The 20,928-nt window shown below is 36.2% G+C and overlaps 1 protein-coding gene across 1 annotated transcript in view; it reads left to right on the plus strand.

Annotated features, from left to right (window-relative positions):
• Positions 1–1,163: 1,163 nt before the first annotated feature.
• CHIC2 (cysteine rich hydrophobic domain 2) overlaps positions 1,164–20,928 on the plus strand; it is a 36,261-nt gene continuing 16,496 nt past the window's right edge. Inside the window, exons 1-3 of the mRNA XM_069457704.1 lie at positions 1,164–1,588; positions 16,622–16,676; positions 16,817–16,972. Of these exons, the coding sequence (XP_069313805.1) occupies positions 1,470–1,588; positions 16,622–16,676; positions 16,817–16,972 (330 nt within the window). The 5' untranslated portion in view covers positions 1,164–1,469. The remainder of the gene's footprint in view (positions 1,589–16,621; positions 16,677–16,816; positions 16,973–20,928) is intronic.

A 20,928-nucleotide genomic window follows, 5' to 3' on the forward strand; every position in this document is an offset into this window, starting at 1 on the left:
ACTGACCTCGTTTGCACTCTCTCCATTTCAACAATGATCGAGCTAAAGTGAACTGCCAGGACGTCAGCACTGGACTTGGAGAATAGTCTGGCTGGCCTTGGGTCCAGCGGGAATATCCCTTCCTCCCCCTACATGACTCTTCTAGGGGGCCCATTCCTGTCCCTGAACCATTTGTATGCCTGGGTATGGTTTTGACTATGAAACCAAGCACCCAAAGTGACCTTTAGGCCTTTACTAGGTAGGGAAGCAGAGTTTATTAAACTTTTCCCTTCCTTCCCTACATTCCCTTCCATTTCCTTCTCTCCCTCCCTTCATTCCTTCCTTCCCTCCTTCTTCCTCCCTTTTCTTTGTGGGAGGAACTAGTAAGAAAGGAAAAGGGATTCCTAAGGTTTTGAGGGAAGAAAACAGAGTATGTTTGGTGGGCGAGTTGGGGCAGGAAACTGCATCTTCTAGTATGGAATCCAGAGAATTTATCAGTTTTGTTTCATAGCATGACTACAGTGAGGTTTCTTGTAAGAAAAAAAATCAGCATCATTGGCATCACATATTGGACTATATTTAAGGGGATAAAGGGACATGATGTTTGAATTGGGAAATTTTTTGGAAAATCCGGTAGTACAGTGGGCAAAAATGTTCGCAATGCCTCTGTTGGGCTCCACAAATAGGCAAAGTACAGATTGTGGTTCTGCTCATAGACCTAAAAACTGGCGAAAAGCGAGGTTCTGTTATTAGATAAACTGGCAATCACACGCACGAACAATTTTCTATTCCAACCAGGGTTTTTCTTTTCGGTTGTTTGTTTTGGTCAGAGACGACTTTGGGGAACTGCATGTCCCACTGGACGCTCCGAGCCCTGCTCTCTGAGTCGGGGTCACGACCTTCAGTCCGCTGAGCCGCCACTTTCGCAGTCCGAGACCCGGGAGCGGGAGGGCGGGGCCGCGCCGGCGGGAGCGCGCGCCCCAGGCGCCGTGGCGTGTGGAAGCGGAGGAGGGACCGCCGCCCGGGAGCGCGCGAGGCCGCACGTGCGCGCGCCCGCTCGCCGGCTCTCCCAGCCCGCGCGCCCGCGCGCCCACGCGCCCACGCTCGCGCCCGCCCGCACTCCTGGAAGTCTCGCGATGCCTTAGCCGGCTGCTCCCGCTGCGGGTGGCTCCGGCTGTTGCTGTGGTTGCCTGAGTTGCTGCTGCGGCGGCGGCGGCGGGCGGCGGCGGTGCTGGTGGAGGTGTCGGCCCCCGGGCGGATGTTGACATTGTGTTGTTGTTGTTGCTGATGGTAATGGCGGCGGCGGCGGTGGCGACGGCCTGGACCCCATCTCCTCTGTAGCCGGAGCGGAGACAGCCAGGAGCGAACTCCGCGGCCTCTGAGCCGGCAGCGCAGCGACTCCCCTCAGCCTCCGCCGCCTCGCCAGCCCGTCCCCCGGCGCCGGCCCCCGGAGTCAGGCCCCTCTGGGCAGGGGGAGTCGGAGGCTCAGGATGGCGGATTTCGACGAGATCTACGAGGAGGAGGAGGACGAGGAGCGGGCCCTGGAGGAGCAGCTGCTCAAGTACTCGCCGGACCCGGTGGTGGTCCGCGGCTCCGGTCACGTCACCGTGTAAGGCCCGGAGGAGGGCGAGGGCGAGGACGGGAGGCGCGGGGCTGGGATGGGCCCCGCTGACTCCTCGGGAGCCCCCTTTCTCTGGTGGCCGTCTGGGGTCGGGGGCCTTTGGGAAGAGTAGGCGACCAGGAAGTGCGAACTTGCTTTATTTTCATTTGTTTGGGTCTCCGGAGTGGGGACAGACACTGCCCTTCCTCCTCCACACGCCCCTTTTGGCAGGCCCTGCAGGCCCGAGCGATGCGACGGAGCCTGGCAGGGAAGGTTTTCCTTTAGGGTCTGCTCTTTGGGCCACCGCTTCGGCTTCGGGGTGGAAGGACGTGTATTTACGAGGAGCCTCCCTCTTGTTTTCTCGCCCAGTTACCCTGTGGTTCTCTGTGCTTTGGAGCCTAGTGACATATGGCTCAGAGGCCAGATCTGGGCCGTGTGAGACCCCAGTGACAAGCGACACTAAGGTTCACTGTCGCGTGTGTGTTTCACACAGACCCACAGGTTTTCTCCCTTTTCCAACGGTTAATTTCTGTGGGACTAATGCAAGTTCCTGTAATTGTATGTGATAAAAACATACAGGTGAACATTAATTTGAGATATGCAGAAAGATATGTTTATAACTTTTTTTTTTTTAAATCAACATGATTTAACAATCAAGCCCAGATTACTGAGGGCTCCCTGTGGACTGAGTCCTTCCTTGGGGCATGAACTCCAGGATGGCCTCTTGACTTGGTTCCTGTAAGTCCGAGTAGCAACATTAAAAGTCCAATATGATTCAAACAATAAGCAACGAGAGCCTTCTGAAAGGTCATGACTAATAAAGGAATGTGAAGACTTGAACCAAATTATGAGCTGTCCGGAAGCAGGAAGTTTTGTAATGTTTCTCCGTGAAGTCCAGAGTTTTGTACAACTTGATACTCTTTCATTTTAGATCTGTCGTTCAAATCACAGATTAAACTTCCATACTCATCAGATATCTCTGCACTTTTCAGTAAAATAAAAGGGCTAACAAGTCCGAGTGTCTGGAACAATTTTCATTATGTTTTGGTATAGGGCGAGTGGGCTGTGCTGTGAATAACTTAGTGAAACAGTAAGACTTCTCATATAAGCTTGTCAGCAGAATCCTTGCATTTTTCAATACGTGACATGACCAGACATATTGTTGTTTGAGTATGCTTATGTAGTGCTTTGCTTCCTTTAGCACCTGTTAGTTTATATTCAGGTGACTTAACAGGGTAAAAACACTGCATCGTTGCTATCACAGCACCATGACAAGACAATGGAATTTCTCACCACAGTGAGAGTTTCTCAGTGTTTTGTCATCATTAGCTTAAGGAAGAAATATAACCGAATATCAGATATTAAATTTTAAACACATATCACAGAACTTTTTTATTCTCATAACCCACCATTTAATTTTTAGTTTTGACTTTCCGTTGTTGTAAGCCCAAGGAGTATGTGAGTGCTTAAAGAAGGGATTTCCAAACTTTTTCAATGCTCTCTATCTACCTTTCCCACTACTTCCCTCATGTCAAAGAAAAGCTGGCAAAATTTTGTTATTTAAAAGGGTGCAGCTATAGTTGTAATGTTTACTCAGTTTAAAGAGAAGAAAAGCTAAGCACTTTGTTGGGTAAACAGAAAATATAGTAGTCAAAGTGCTCAGAACCACATAGGTGATCAGTGAATTTGATTGTAGTTGGCTACTTAGAGTGGGAAAGAATTGCTAAGTGTTTTTCAATCATAGGTGCCCATTAGAATCACCTGGGGAGCTTTAAAAAAAAAAGCCCTGCCCACTCCAGGCTAATTGAAGGCCAACTACTGAGTGATAGCCAAGGCCAAGTATCCAGGCATCGATAGATTTAAAAAAAACAACAACAACAAAACAAAACCTACAGGTGATTCTAATGTGTAGCGAGGGTTGAAAACCACTCTATTCCAGGAGATAAAGGGACTGTCTGCCACTGATAAACAGTATTCCTGTCTGCGCTGGGAGTTAATATTTCTGTGATCTTCCTCCACAGCTTCTCTTCCAGGAGAGATTATAGCCTCTAGGTTCAAGTCTGTCTCAGCCACTTCTTGGATAAATTATTTATCTCTGCCCCTTCAGTTCAGATGGGGGCAGTTATGGTCCCTACCTTTTAAGATTATTAAGGATTAAATGAGATAATAAATACAAAGAATTCATCATACTGTGTGGTAATGTGGTTAATAAATATTAGGCTTTATTAATTATTCTCAGATACAGTTTTCCACTTTGAGAAACACAGGTGTAAAATACAGTACTACAAAATCAGAACTGCCATTTTCAAACCTAACAATGATGCACTTCAGTCTTATTTTCTCATTTCTAGACAACTTGTATGTGCTTAAATTACTGTGTGAAATATTTTGATGAAAATAAGGATCTTTCAGTATTAAACACTTAAGCCTGTTTTGTGGTGCCATAGGTATAGTAATACAAAACTTTCTTTTACATGACTCTGTCATGCAAAATTCTTAGGCATACTCTGCCCGTAGGTAGCCCAGTTAACACCTGTAAAAGTTTTTGGAATTGGTGCTTATGTGTTACTACAACTGTTCAGTTTTTCCTGCCTTTAAATATAAATGGGAAGAGCTATTAAAACAGTTGTAGTAAGACTGGCTAAACTTACCACTTCCCTCTTCCTTTTTTTTTTTGACTAAGGAACTGATCAAAGTAGTCTTCCCTTACCAATTTGCTAGTAAATGATAGTGTAAATGGAATCATTTGTAATCCAGATCAGCCTGGAAGGATATATAGATCTATCCATAGGTTTTTCACAGATTTAACTTTTGGGTAGGCCTTTTCAGTTGACTATTTCTACTCTTTTTTTCCACCTTAATATATTACAGTATTATTCTTTATTTGAGAGATCATTCTCATGTGACATGATTGGCGTATCCTTGTGATGTGAGAAAGTAAGTTACCTTATATTTGGTAGGTTAGTTTTGTGGCATAGTCAGATTTTGGTGACATAGCATGCAAAATGTTTAATTTCCCTAAATCAAGTCTGCTTTAATGTGGTCTTTAATACAAATATTTTTATATTAACCCCAAATCAGACTTACACTTTGTACTTCTCTCGTGATCAGTATTCTTTCTTGACATTCTTCTGGCTAAGTATTAATATTTTCTTTCATTGTTAGATTTGCATGTAGCAATGTGGAGAAATATTGTACAGAAGCATATTTTGAGGAAAGTGGTATTGGAAGGAAGGGAGGGAAATGATAAATTCATATCATTGCATAATATTTATATACATGTAACTTAAAAGGCTTGAGCTTACAATTCAGTTAAAAGTGGATTTCCTTTTTTTTTTTTGGTGGTGACTTCTCATATAATGAAGATGAGGGAAAAAGTGACTAGGTGGTATCAGCCAGATTCGTTACTATTTTAAAATTATGGCATTCCTTTATCCCTTAGAATAAATTTGTACAAGTTGGTTTAGGCCAATATTTCCTACCTAATCTGTCATTATAACTGACATTATTTGTTCTCATCTTACTTCATACCCCTCCTATATCAGAATCAAACTTGGAGCTTTGCTATAGTATGTGTAATCTTGACTTCTAATTTAAGTCCTGTCATAGAGCCAAGTTATTTTGCTGAGGTTTGTTTCTAATGTTATTCTTTTCTAATTTCACTAAATTACTGTCTCTTCATGTACTCTCTCCTGAGGTGTAATCTTTTTACCATCTCCACAAATAATTCCTCATCCTTCAACACAAGTTTTTATCAACGGCTGTGGGACACCAATCTTTGCTTGTTTTGTCTCAGATATGCCTCGGAAGATTGAAGATTTAGAAATGTGAAACTTGAAAAAGTTTGGAAACTACTTTCGGGTAAAATATGATTTTTGCCTAGGAGACATCACAAGAACACTTTAGTGTTTATTGACTTTTCAAATGGTAGAGGTAATAAAAATTTGTCTGTCTTGAAATGCGTATCTCAAGACTGCTACTAGATTCTGTGGTTAGTACTAGACCTGAACTTGATTTATCGAAATTACAGAATCCCTTCAATTAAGCAAGTTTTTTAAACTTTGTAATTCCTACCTCTTTCCTCCACCCAGCATAACATGTAAGAAATATTCCATTTTTAGAGATTTAACTTTTTTTTGAGATTTGTTTTTGGGATTATTGATATTTCGTCACAGGTTGTACAGTTCTTGAGGGCAGGGATTGTGTTTATTGGTCTTTATTTCTCTACTATTTAATATGGTGTCTGGAATATTATAGGTCCTGAAATATTCTCTGAATAAATGAGTTAATTGCATACATCTTTAGATCTTGTCAGAATTGCAAAAGGAACCAGTTTTCTTCCCTTTCTGCACCTCCTAATGAAGGCAAACAGTATTTTATAATAGAACACTTACCACATTGAAAAGACAAATGGCACCTCTTTTTTTTTTTTTTAAATGAAATTTGGTAATTGTGAGGAAATTTTCAAATTAAGGTATACTTCCCCCCCCACCGCCCCCCAAGGTTTTTCTTATTCCTTACAATTTGGGAAGAAATTAATTTGATTATAGCTTTGACATGTCTTTGGTAATACGAAGGATTACCAACTTCTAAAGCTTCTTAATGGATAGCTTTCCTTGAAGAAGTGAGAAATATGATAATGAACTGAGGTTTCAAAGTTTTACTATATTTGAATTTGAAAATTTGCATGATGTTTCAGTCCAAAGAGTTCAATGTTGAGTTTTTGCCTACCAAGAGAGATGAAATTGACTAGTACTTAAAGTTTTATGTGATTAGCTAAGTGGAATACAGGGACTAAATGGTGAAAAGTAAATTGTATGTAATTATTTAATGGTAAATAACTAATCAAATACTATTCTAATAATAACATAACTTTAAATAATACTACTCTATAGAGTAATTAATTGAAGAGATATTCTTGAATTCCAACTTGAGTTTATACTGTTAACAGTTAAAGGCCCAGGATTACAACTATGTACTCAAAAAGGAATCTTTTAAATCTCTTTCATAGCTATGTCTGACTACTATAAAGTTATTAAGATTTCATTCTCAATAACATTAAGTTTTAAATATAACATGTAGTAACAAATGTTCTTAAGTATCCTTCCTCTAGTATCTTTTGTGTAAGATTTTTTGGTGATTTTTGACCCCACCAGAATCCTTAGGAGAAGAGTCTAGGAATTTTTAGTTTTAACAAGAGCTTAGGTGATTCTCATATTAGATATATTTGCAAAGTAATGGATGATAAATGTGGGAAAAGTGTGGTCTTGACGTTAAACAGATTGGTTTCAATTCTCAGATACTTTCCTGATTATAACCATAAACAAATTAACCTTTCTTGACTTCAGTTTTCTCATCTGCAAATGTGAAAATATCTACCATAGAGGCTAGGGGTGGAAGTCAGAAATAATTTAATGACCTGGACCCATAATGGGCATTCAACATATTATTATTTATCTCATATTTTAGTGTTTATCCCTGCATGCACATTATTTGGTTAATCTTTAGAAATCAATCTAAAATGTGATATGCACCTTTTAGCTTTAAGACAAGATCCTGAGCATGAATCAGAATTATCTTACTGACTAGGTGAATCATTTAATCAAAAGCAGATATTACCAGGTTGGTACATAGTGATGCCTTAGATAGAGGCCTTTGATATGTTGGGGTTTGAGAACCTTCTCTGAAATGTACTTCTTTTTGGGCTGTTCCTTTCTGTTTACCTTTTTCTCTCATTGTAGTTGATCAGCTATACTTGGAAATGAAACAACCAACCTAATTAGAACTATGTATAAAGTAAGAGAAGTTCATTCTGTGTTGAATGGAGATGCTTGAATTTTAGTACTTGGGTCTTATGATATTTTTATTTGCTCAACGTCCTTTTTGCTTAATCTTTGACTATCAACTGTCTTGTTGAAGTTTACTGATAAGTAAATTAACAAGTATTTATTAAATGCTCATTTTATACCAGGTATTATGGAAGTCTCTGAGTGTAGAGTTGTGAATGAAACACACATAGTTCTTGCCTTTGTAGAGTTTACAACTAATAGACAAATTATATCTGAGAAAATTTTGGCAAAGGAGACTGATAGGGTGCTGTGATTAAAAGTAATGTGATTAGGGATAACCTCTGTGAGGAAGGTAATATTTAGGAAGGATGAAGAGCCCTGTGAAGAGCACCCCAGATCTGGAGAGTAGACTCTTGCCAAGATTTGGCCTGCCTGAGGAACTGAAAGGATGCTTCTGTGTTATGGCTAGGATGTAGTGAATAAAGGGGATAGTGCCTTGAAATGAGGTTGGGGGGCTCAGTAGGGGCCAGAAAGGATTGTAAAGGGATTAGAATGAAATTGAGGAGGTGACCAAAGCAGTCTAGGTAAGGACCTCATAGTGGCCTGAGGCAGGGTCTTGGTCTTTAGATAAAAGGGTTATTACAGTCTGGTTATAAACCATCAAATTTCACAACTTTTCCTATGAGGTATGGAACAACATAGCAATGGCCACTTTTGCTATCCCCAGTTGTTGTGTTTGTATGGTTTTTTGTTTTGGCTTTGTGGAGGGTGAGGTCAGATAACTGTGATTGCCCTTACTGTTGACTAGGGACCATCTTGATGACATACCTGCACTTTCTGTTTTGCTATTAGAGGGCAGCTAGTTGGCCAAGACAGCAACATGTGCCAGAAGTGGAGAGGGGCCTTCTAAAACAAGATCATAGACTTTGAAGTGAAGACCTTCAGAAAGTGATACCCTGCAGCTACAATATATGTGGTGTTTGACAACCTCCTTAGATGGTTCATTAGATTTGAGGAAAATCTAATGTGCTTTTATTGTACTTTTTATATGTTACATTTAAAACTGAATTGGATCCATGAGGGCCAAAATGTTCTCACAAGGCCCCTGAAATATAAGTTTTTTTCCTTAAGCTTTTTTTCTGATCTGCCATCTAGTAAATGAAGTTTACTTTTGGTAGAGTTGGTTGGACTTTGGGATAACCTACCTTTGTTTTTTTGATTGATAACAAGTGAATATACTATATCTATCTATCTATCTCAGAGCTTCCTGCAAGAGCTCCTTGTTTTATTCTCTTTGATCTTGCATTGCAGTTACAATGGAATCCTTGGTTAGTTCAGTAGAGGAGTTCCTGTGTACCCAGCCTTCTTTCTCTGCCTTTTCTAAACCATTAAATTATACATGTTACTTCAAAATGATATTTGTTGGTAGTCTATGTTATAAACCAATTCAACCATATATTTTTCTTAAATGAACAGTATTTAGCATCATTGTTTTGCTCATAAGCTTTATATAAATGTGAAGAATATTCTATTAATAAAATATGAATAAATTAGATATATACAAATCATTTTTCTCCTTAGACTGGTACAGATAATTTAAAGTAGTTGAGTTAGATCAGTTGAATCCCTGTATCATTAGAAGTTAATACAGCTAGACGCAGTGGTGTGTATCTATAGTCCCAGCTACTTGGGAGGCTGAGGTGGCAGGATCGCTTGGAGCCCAGGAGTTTGAGGCTGTGGTGCGTTATGACCGTGCCACCTGCAGTCCAGCCTGGGTGACAGAGTGAGACCCTATCTCTAAAAAATAAAAATAAATAAATAAATTTTAGTTACTACCATGAATTTTAGTAAGTATACATTTATATAACTTTCACTGTTTAATAACACATGGAGTTGTTAAAAATTAAAAATTGGTAAAATGCTAATGCTAGACTATTATAAGACTGTGGGGACAAGAATCCCTATTCAACAAATGGTGCTGGGCGAATTGGTTAGCCACTTGTAGAAGACTGAAACAGGACCCACAGCTTTCACCTCTCACAAAAATCAAATCACGGTGGATAACAGACTTAAACCTTAGGCGTGATACAATCAGAATTCTAGAAGAAAATGTAGGAAAGACTCTTACAGACATTGGCCTAGGCAAAGAATTTATGAAGAAGACCCCCAAGGCAATCACAGCAGCAACAAAAATAAATGAATGGGACATGATTAAATTAAAAAGCTTCTGCACAGCCAAAGAAACAGTCCAGAGAATAAACAGACCACCTACAGAATGGGAAAAAATTTTTGCATACTACACATCAGATAAAGGACTGATAACAAGAATCTATTTAGAACTCAGGAAAATCAGCAAGAAAAAATCAAGCAACCCTATCAAAAAGTGGGCAAAGGACATGAATAGAAATTTTTCAAAAGAAGATATAAAAATGGCTAACAAACATATGAAAAAGTGTTCAACATCTCTAATCATCAGGGAAATGCAAATCAAAACCACAATGAGATATCACTTAACCCCAGTGAGAATGGCCTTTATCAAAAAAACCCAAAACAACACATGTTGGCGTGGGTGTGGAGAGACAGGAACACTAATACACTGCTGGTGGGACTGCAAACTAGTGCAACCTCTGTGGAAAGCATTATGGAGGTATCTTAAACAGATTCAAGTAGACCTGCCATTTGACCCAGCAATCCCATTACTGGGCATATACCCAAAGGAAAAAAGGTCATTCTGTAACAAAGGCACGTGTACCCAAATGTTTATAGCAGCACAATTCACAATAGCAAAGATGTGGAAACAACCCAAATGCCCATCAATACATGATTGGATTAGTAAACTGTGGTATATGTATACCATGGAATATTACTCAGCTATAAGGAATGATGAAGATACGACATCTCTATGGTTCTCCTGGAGAGAGTTGGAACCCATTATATTAAGTGAAGTATCCCAAGAATGGAAAAACAAGCATCACATGTACTCACCAGAAAATTGGTTTCCTTGATCATCACCTAAATACAAATCTGGAAACGACACCAATTGGACGTCAGACTGAGGTGGGGGGTGGGGGAGGGGATGGGGGTATGCCTACACAATGAGTGCATTGCGCACTGTTTGGGGAGTGGTAACACTTGAAGGTGCTGACTCGGGAAAGGGGGGGGTGGGGAAAAATATGAAACTATTGTTTTTAACTTGCACTGTTCACTTAATAATTTATCATGAATATTTCTCATATTATTTCATATCATTGTACAAGAAATAATGTATACACTATGAGGACATACCGTATCTAACAAGATATACTGTTAGACTCTTTGATTCTGTAAAATTAAATTGAAAAAAAAAAAAAGACTGTGTATAGGGATGAGGTTTATGATGGGGTGCATTTTTTAAACAATTAAGTCTTTGATTTCACTAGTTTCATGAATGAGATTATACTTTCACAGAGCTAGATGAACTCAAACATTGTTCAAAATGTGGTCACAGAGTTAAAATTTTTAGACTTATTCTGAGACATGTATATATGTCTCCACCTCCAGGGGTTCTGTATCTTCTGGGTAAACGAAGTACACTTTGAGTTCTATCCCTTCCTCTTTGAGCTACATTGATATTCAGACATATATTGAGGCAACCAGATAAACTTAAAGCATGATTTATATACATAAAATCTGTTAATTTCTTCCATGATTATGACTTAATCTCCAAAAATAGCTACAAATCTGATTCCATTGAGCTCAGAGTTCAGCATTAGGAAATAAGTACTATCTTCATTTGCCATCTGCGTAATCCATGTGTTCAGTTTGAGTCTGAAATTTCTAGTTCATATGTTCATGGGTCTTATCATATCTATAGGGAAATAAAAGTTTCTGAATCTGTAGAGTTACACAGGTTGAGTATCTCAGAATCCAAAATATCCCAAACTGAATTCATAATCTTCCTCTCAAATCAGTGTCAGCTGTAGCCTTCCTGTTCTCAGTTGATGGCAGATCCAGCATCCTAATTGTTTAGAGCAAAAATTTTTGCTTCATTCCTGATTTCCCTCTTTCTCTTTCACTGCATCCATTCTGTCAAGAAATCCATTGGCTCTAACTTTGAAATCTGACCACTTTTTGCCACCTCCACTACTGGTGTGAATTGCCAGTCTTCCTTCTGCATTACACTTAATACTAATTATCTCTGTTTCCACCTTTGCCTCTCCCCCTTTACAGTCTCTTGGTACATCTGCCATAATGATCCTTTTAAAACATAAATCAGATCGTGTCTGTTTTCTGTATCAAGCTTCCCAAAGGCTCCCCATCTTCTTCAGCATCCTTTTAATGGCCTGGAAGACCCTCCCTGATCAGACCCATTGTTACTTGTCTGATGATCTCATAGTTTCTGCTTACCATTGGCTTCAGCTTATTCTTGACTTCCAATTATTTATGGTTTCACTATATCTAGGCTTCAATTTAAGCCCTTTCTCTGTCTTTCAGCTCTTATTCATGTTACCAACTAGTGTCTTATATTCAAATACCTCAAGAGAGATCTGATTGAGTTAGTTAATGTTGTCTAAGTTGGGCAGGACTATTGGGCTCTGCTATCCCATATGCTGCTAGCCAGCCCAGGGATTAGCTGTTCTTAAAGCAGATGTCTGTTTGTGGTCTAATTAGCTAGGGTGTAGGGGGCTCCTAGTTAGGGATTCAAAGTAACAGGCTATCTCTCTAGTATGCATGGTTTTGAGCTGTGTCATAGCTTTTCAGATTATGTATTATAATTAATTGAATATAAGGATATTTCTATTTTAAAACTTTCATTGCTAAAAATAGCACTGCTACTCAGAAGTTATGAAAATAAACATTGAACAAATATTTTTGGCTAAGGGTAAAACAAGTTGAAATAGCCAGATTTTTGCAGTTCTGTATTTATAAGGCAATATTCACCATGAGTTCAAAACATATCTTAATTCAAAATGACAGCACAATAGTGAATTCTAAGAGATGTTAATATGGGGAGATACCAGGAACATAGAAGAGTTAAAAACTGAAGTAAAAAGGACTTGGGGTTATATGGTCTTGAGCCATGGAAAAGATTGAAATGCATTCAAGAAAACTATTGGTTAGTGAACCTAAACCTCTCTGTTTACTTATGATAAAATACCTAGTTAATACCAAATAAAAGATTCAAATAGAAAAAAATTATGATTGTATTGTATATTACAGAATGCTTTTAAAGTATTTACTTAGCAACAACTATACATTACTGAAGAAAAGTCCTATTTTAAGAAACAAATGAAACAAAATGTCTTTACTGTGCCTTCCCCAAAGTGATGCTGAAGAATACTGGATTATTCATAACGTATCTGTGCCACTGTAACTGTTTCCTTCTGATGAATGTTTAGAAGTAGAATTGCTGGGTCAAAGGGTAGAAAAAATTTTTAAGACTCCTTTTATGTACTATCTGATTGTGCTCTTGAAGATTCTATCAATTTATAAGATTTTTTTTTCTTTGCATTTGAGATCATGGTGTAAGTACAGTTTTGAATTTTCTTTTTTTACTTAGCAATATATAGTTTCCATGTTATTAATTTTTAATGGTTGTCTAATATTCTGTATTGAGGTATCATAATTTACTTAACCATTCCTATTCTGTTGTGAGTAAGTATTTTTGTGAATAAAATTTCAGTGAACTTATTTGGGCATAAATTTTTATTCATATTACAGGTTATTTTTTAGGTTACATTACATTTCTAAAAGAAAAATCACTGTGACAAAGGTATAAATATGTTTAATGCCAAATTGATTTCTAGAATGAGTGTAACAATTTATAGTTCCACTGATAGCACGTGATGTTTTTCATTTTAAGACTTTATTGCTAACATAAAATATTTTTAAAATATAATTTTATTTATTAGTCTTGATAGATTACTGAATTAAGATGCCACCCACCTTGAATCACATCTTTTTAAATTATTAGGTGCTACTTCCAGCTGTTTGGATTAGTAAAATGTTTGGTTATTAGAGTCTGAAGGGAATTCAGCTTCCTATCCAATGCAGGAATCTTTGCTATTCTTTCAAGCACATCAAATTATTATTTTATGGGATGAAATTTGGCCTTTGTACTTTGTCTTAGAATAAAATAAATTATTTTTACTGTATTTGAAAACTTTTGTATAAATTTGTAGGAGCATAATAGATAAAAGGAATAATTATAATTCTGTCAATTTAAACTAAAACTATCCCATTTTTATTCTAACAATCCCTGTGTCCTACCAAACTTTAAAAAAATTAAAAAGCCAGAACTAAGGTAGTATCAAAACTTAGCAGTTTGTATCAAACCAAAATCATTAAAGGTAGTATTTTGCAGTTATATTGACAAACATGTAATGTGGCTTTTCTTATCTAGTTAATAAAGTAAGACGGTCTTGCTAAAACTTTATCTGGTAGTATTGGTTTGGTTGGCCTAGATTTAAAAAAAAAAAAAAAAGGGCTTTGGCAGGGATGAAAGATGTAGCAAAGGAGGCATTTGCTGTGGCCTGTGCCAAGTAAGACATTCTGATGCTCAAGCTCTTTGCTAGGAGAATGCCATGTGAAAGAGGACTTCCTGAAAAGAGCTGTTTTCAACTGCTCTTTTGAGAGCAGTGTCATCAGTAAAGAAGTATGGGTAAAAGTGCCTGGATTGTGATAGTCTGGATAATGAATGGGAAGTAAGGTAAATATAGTGAATGTAAAGAACTCTTTCAGGACATTGGTTGAGGAAGGAAAAGGGATAGATACTATGATACATTGAGGGAGAAGGATTCTCAGGCTAGATAGGTGAAGGTTTGTAGGCTGTGTAAAAGGAGCCTAAACAGAGGGAGAAATGCAGTAGATTGCAGAGGAGTCTAGGAAGATGGAATCAAGAGCAAATGGTTAGCTTTGGGCAGCTTTCCCCATTGAGAAAGATGATAAAGATACTGGAGACATAAGTAAATCTTAAAATAGGGTGGAAAGATAAAGCAGTTTATAGTCAATGATATTTTTTTCTCTTGTTGGAGTTACTGACTATGGTTATCTGCAAAAAATGTGAGTGGTGAGGATAAAGTTTAGCACATAAAGAGAGGAGCAACAACTGCTGAGCACAGAAGGGAACCGATTGGGAATGAATAAAGATTGCTATGATAATATTTACTGAAGTAAGAAATAGTATATTAGTTATGTGATTTTTCTCCAGTATCTCTAGGAGATGTGAAGAAAGTGAAGAAAATAAACAGGTTAATTGAACCTAGGTTGACAAGGAACACTCTAGAGATGATAAAAGGGTGTGTGTTGGAGTATGGTCAAAATAATTGCCTAGGTAGTTCTGACAGATAAGGAAGTGGAGGGAGCTGCAGAGGGGTGGGAAGCAGTAAGTTATAACCAGAGGACCCCCCCCAAAATAAAAGTTTGGTAAAGATGGGAGAAATGAAATGATTGATGATAGTGGTAGGAGGAGAATTTTACAGTTCAAAATTTCAGAGATGATACAGTCGCAAGTGACGACAATATCCAGAGTATATCACAGTGAATGGACTGCTAAATTAGATGGAGGTGAATTTCCTCAGAATATATAAGGTCAGGAATGAGCTAGAGTTGAGGATTTCTAAGGAAAGAGTGGCATTGCAACAGGGTTTTGGTTAAAGTAAGGATATATACAGTTATGTGATGCTTAACCAAGGTTCTGAGAAATGCATCCTTAGGCGATTTCGTGGTTTTGTATACATCATAGAGTATACTTACACAAACCTATATGATATAGCCTACTACACACCTAGGCTATCTGATATGACCTTTGGCTCCTAGGCTACAAACCTGTACAACACGTGACTGTACTGAATACTGTAGACAGTGGTAAATATTTGTGTATCTGTACATATCTAAACGTTGAAAAGGTATAGTAAAAACAGAGTAGTATAATCTTATGGGATCATTGTCACCGTTGTTGACCAAAATGTCATTATATGGCACATAAATTTATTGTGTTTTTTTTTTTTTTTTTTTTAAAGAGAAGATATAAGGAGGTTTACTGGTAGTAGCTGATCTACAAATTAGGAGTTCCAAAGAAAGGTTTGGAAAGGGAAGGAGCTATCAGGAAAGGGAAAGTCTGAATTGGGTGAAGATAAGAATGCAGGGTAATGGATTTACAGGGTAATAGGTTTACTCTTTGAGTTATGGCTATGGATTATAGGAATGAGGAGCCAGGGAAATGGAAGTATGTGGGAAACAAGCCTATTTTATTTCAAGATTCTGCTTAGATTTAGGTATGAAGTTGGAGTTCCCTCTTCAAAGCTTTACCCAGTAGTACATGAACTTTCAAAATTATCTTAAATTATATAAAAGTAAAATTGGCCATCAATGTGATTTCTTTAAAAAAAAAAGCTATAAAAGTCTGCTTATTGTTGGATCTCCTGAAGTGTTATATAGAAGGTGGCACAATATTTGCCATTTGAATGAATTCTCTTTTCTCCAAGTACTAGTAGACTTCTAATAGGTAAGAACAAAATAGGTTCTTAAGTTTATTATGTCTTTTACCTTCTTGTCATATTTGCCCTTCTTTGAAAATAGTTTAAATCTTTTATCAGTTCTAAAGCCAAGGAATATTTTAACCATGATTCAAGAAAAGGTGTTTTAGGTAATAGGAATAGAAGTAGATATAGCAGATGTCTGCATTTTCTTTCATACCGTCTAATGCACTGACAATTAAGTAGATATTGAGTGAAACCTGAGACAGTTCTTGGTAGCACTTTGTCAATCTCCACTTTCTTTTTAATTTTTTTCTCTCCCTTTTTCCTTCCTTTCCCCACTCTTTCCCCTTCATCTTTACTTCTCATTGCTTGTGTATATGCCAAGATCACCTGCTAAAATTCACAACCATTGCTTATCTTCACCAATAACATTCAAAGCTAGAAAAAATTTCTAGCCCATCTATTAGAATAATATACTTTAAAGTTTTTAATATATAAGTGGTAGCTCAAATTAAGTGAACCATTTATTCTTTTGTTTATGTATTACTGGTTAATTAACATCCAGCCTCTTATAATACAAAAGTTTTGATTTAACTGCTATAATAATTACTTGCTACCTTTCGTAAATTTGCTTATTACAATGATTTTCTGTCTCAGACTTTATATGTCTCAAAATTGCTCTGTTTATGAATTTTCATTCTATTAATATTTACTTGACCTTTAAGTTAGATGGTCTAAATGTTTTACAGCAATGATATGTAATAACATTCTTATTTTTTTTTTTTTTTTAATAGATTTGGGCTGAGCAACAAATTTGAATCAGAATTCCCTTCTTCATTAACTGGAAAAGTGAGTGAATTATTTATATACTGTTTATATGCCTCAAAACTAAAGTTTTTTCTAGTAAATTAGAAAAAAAAGTATGCAACTGAGACATGTTTATTGACATTAATATTGCAATGTTATTATTTCTTAAAATTTTTCTTTAGGTAGCACCTGAAGAATTTAAAGCCAGCATCAACAGAGTTAATAGTTGTCTTAAGAAGAACCTTCCTGTTAACGTACGTTGGCTACTTTGTGGCTGCCTTTGTTGCTGCTGCACATTAGGTTGCAGTATGTGGCCAGTCATCTGCCTCAGTAAAAGAGTAAGTTGAATTATATATTTTAATTTAAATTTAGAAGTAGACGAGCAAGTCTTGCATTTATCTAACTTTTATTTTTTATGTTGAATAAATCATACTATCCTGAATACTATCCAAAAATAATCTGATCCAGTAGAGGAGTGATTAAGTAAAATTGTTGTATGTATATCCAACTGCTGTTTTATTAAATAGCCATCTAAAAATTGTATTTATAATTTTAGGAGCAGAAGATAGAATACAGCATGGTCTATATGTTGCAGTGATACTGATATAGTATAATGATCAAGGATGCTGGGTGCATCTCTACCACCTATCTCTGTGACCTTAGACATGTTTCTTAACCTCTTCAAACTCTTGTTGAAACAACTGTGAAATATTCGTCTACTACTTGAATAGGATTGTTGTAAGGGTAAAATGAAATAGTGCTTAGAAAGCTCTAAGCTGAATAGCTCAAAGGAAGTGGTTAATATGAATTGATTAATAGCATTATTACTGATAAGTAAGATAGTACCCATAGAAGAAATAAAGTAGTTTTCATGATTATTTCTAGTTGGTAAGATTATGGGGAATTCTGTTTTTCTTTCTTTTTTTTTTTTTTGTATTTTTTGTAAGGTAATGATTCTTTAATCAGAAAAGAAACTAAAGACTCAATTTTGACTGCTTGTAATAAAAAATTCCCAAGATGTTGGTATAGATGGCAAATTAGTATAGATTACATTATATTTCTGTTACAGTTTTTAAAAAGATGATATTCATATGTATAAAAATGATATACTGTTAAGTTGAATGAATGGTTTCATATGGTTACAATTCATTTTGTCACCAAATAATGGTAAGAAATATGGGAAAGCAAATTCTTGTGCCTTGATTTCTGTTATAAAATATAAGAGGTGTATTCCTACCAAAAATTTTTTAACTGGTACATTTTATTGATAGGAAGGAGATAATGCCTTTGTTATAGAATTACTTTTGTAATATTTACTCTGATGTGTATAATATTTTTTCTCAGAATATTTATTTTTCATAGTTCTCACCGGATCATCTTTAGACCATAGAAAATATTTTTCATCTCTGACGGTCTCTGGATCCACAGTTGAATTTGCTGCTCTCTTGTAGTTTAGATCCGCTCATTCCCTTCTACTATTTGAGTGTTTCATTGTATAAATAACTGCTATATCTCACTTGGTTTGTAATTGTTGTCATTACATAACCTAAGGAATCATAGAGTTTTATTGCTGTAAAAATCTTTGATATCTAGCTTTTTTGTTTGTGTTTGTTTTTAGAGCCTCTGTTTTTTTTTTGCTTTGTAATGAATAACACAAGATAGTGCAGTATGTGTACAGTGTATTTAGAAAACAAAGGTAAACGTCTTACACTTCTGCACACATACTTATCAACTTAAGGTCCTTTTTGAAATTCCCTCATTAAATTGCTTTTTATTTGGGACTTAAGATAGATTTTTTTTTTTAGGCTAGTTCCATCTGTAGTTTCAGAAAGTATATTTCATTTAGCACTGTAGTATTCAGTTTAAGATCTCTGTTTGTATATATATATATGACTAGGTGTAAAGTTTATTTGATATATTTAATATTGTATGGACTCTGTCTTTAGTGAACATAAGCAAATATGACTTGATTTTTTTTTAAAGCTGTTTATTTCCCTGTCTTGTGTAAACTATTATATAACCATAGAGAGAGTGACACTTCATACATGTATGAAGGGTATTAGAGGCCCTGGAGAAACAATTGATTTGTAAAATGGGGCAGAATAATTTAAAACAGGGATTTTTAACCTTTTTCTTGTCATAGATCCCTTTGGTAGTTTAGGGAAGCCTATGAACACTTTCTTAGAATAATGTTTTATATGTATTTCAAAACATTTAATATATATCAAATGTATAAAATAAAATAAGATTACAAATGAAACAAATTATATAAAATATAGTTATCAAAATACCATAAAATTTCAAATATATGATTTATTAATGCATATAAAATAAGATAACAGCAGATACATGGTAACATGATATGATAGGAAGAATCTGTGATTTCTATAAATGATAAAGGCACAGGTCCCATTTAGTCTATGGAATTTAGTTGCATACATGTATAACCTAAGGAAATATGATACATTTCAGTTAGAGGTGAAAAATGAAGATAAATTTTTGTTTCACCCACTTTCATGGATTCCCAGAATTCTTTCTAGGTATTACATGTTAAGAACTCTTGATTTAGAAGTACTAGTATAAGAAAAGGCTAAAACTCTGCTTGATTGCCAGCTTGTGAACCTCTCTTTTCTCCTCATTTGTGATGTGGAATCCTCTCATATGGTTACAATTGTCTCAGACTCTGAGACAAATCAGGACCAAAGATATACTTGATATGCAGCTCGGCATTTACACCTTCCTGACATTATTCACTGATTTGGATAACTAGATTTCTGCTTTGCTTTTGAAACCCATCCCCAGCTTAGTGCCCTCTTTTTATGACCAGATCTTGTTCCTGAGACCTTGTTTTTAATTATCCTATTATTTTTATTTTTTTAGAACTTCCAGATTGCCTCTCCCTTTTTTAAACTGCCTTATTTTTGAAAATTATTTTTAATATGCAATGAAACTCATTTTTTAGTGTACAGTTCTATGATTTTTAATAAATGCATAGAGCTGTATGTATAACCAGCACCTCAGATCAAGATATGTAACAGTTTTCTCAAGATATATAAATGTTTTTGTGTTGTCCCTTTGTAATCAAATCCTCTTCAACTCTTAAACCCTGGCAACCACTGATCTGTTGTCTATCCCTACAATTTTGTCTTTTCTAGAATATTAATGGAATTATACAGTATATGTAGCCTTTTGAGTCTGGCATCTTCCATTTAGCATAGTGCATTTGAGATTCATCAATTTCTCTCATGTATTAATAGTATATTCCTTTTTATTGCTAAGTAGTATTCTGTCGTATGAATGTATCACAGTTTATCCATTTACCAGTTGAAGGACGTTGGGTTGTTTCCAGTTTTGGTGATTTTAATAAAGCTTGCTGTAAACATTTATAAACATATTTTTGGGTGAACATATCTTTTCATTTAGAAGTGGGATTGCTGGGTTATATGATAAGCGTATGTTTAATTTTATAAGAAACTTCCAAACTGTTCTCTATTGTGGGTGAATCATTTTGTATTCCAACCAATAATGCAAGAGAGGTCCCAGGACTTGGTATTATCAGTTTAGAAATTTTAGTCATTCTAATAGATATGTAATAGCATTTTATTGTGGTTTTAATTTGCATTACCCTCATGACTAATGATATTGAGCACCTTTTCATGTGCTTACTTGCCATTTGCACATCTTTTTTGTTAAAAGTTTTGGTTGAAATATTTTGCCCATTTAAAAATTATTTCTTGTTGAGTTTTGAGGATTCTTTATATAATTCTAAGTCCCCTGTCAGATATGTGCAGATATATTTTTCCAGTCTGTAGTTTGTCTTTTCATTTTCTTGCCAATATCTAGTTGGCAGAGCAAAAGATTTTGCTTCTGATGAAATTCAGTTTATCACTTTTATAAAAAATGGATTGTGCTTTTAGTGTATCTAAGAATTTGCCTAAACCAAGGTCATGAAGATTTTCTCTTATGATCTCTTCTGCATTTTACTCTTAGGTCTATGATCTATTTTGAGTTAATTGTTGTATAGGTGTGAGGTATAGGTCACAGTTTTGTTTTTGTCTGTTTTTTACATATGACTTTCCAGGTTTTCCAACACCATTTGTTGAAGAAACTATCCTTTCTCCATTGAATTACTATTATACTGACATTTATTGTCAAAAATCAGTTGACAGTATTTGAGTGGGTCTGTTTCTAGACTCTTCTGTTGATCTACATGTCTATCTTGATGTTAATATCACAACATCTTGTTTACCATAGCTTTATAGTGAGTCTTGAAATCAGGTGAGGTGAGTCTTCC

This window comes from Eulemur rufifrons, chromosome 24 (assembly GCF_041146395.1).
Source record: "Eulemur rufifrons isolate Redbay chromosome 24, OSU_ERuf_1, whole genome shotgun sequence".
NCBI classification, from domain to species: Eukaryota; Metazoa; Chordata; class Mammalia; order Primates; family Lemuridae; genus Eulemur; species Eulemur rufifrons.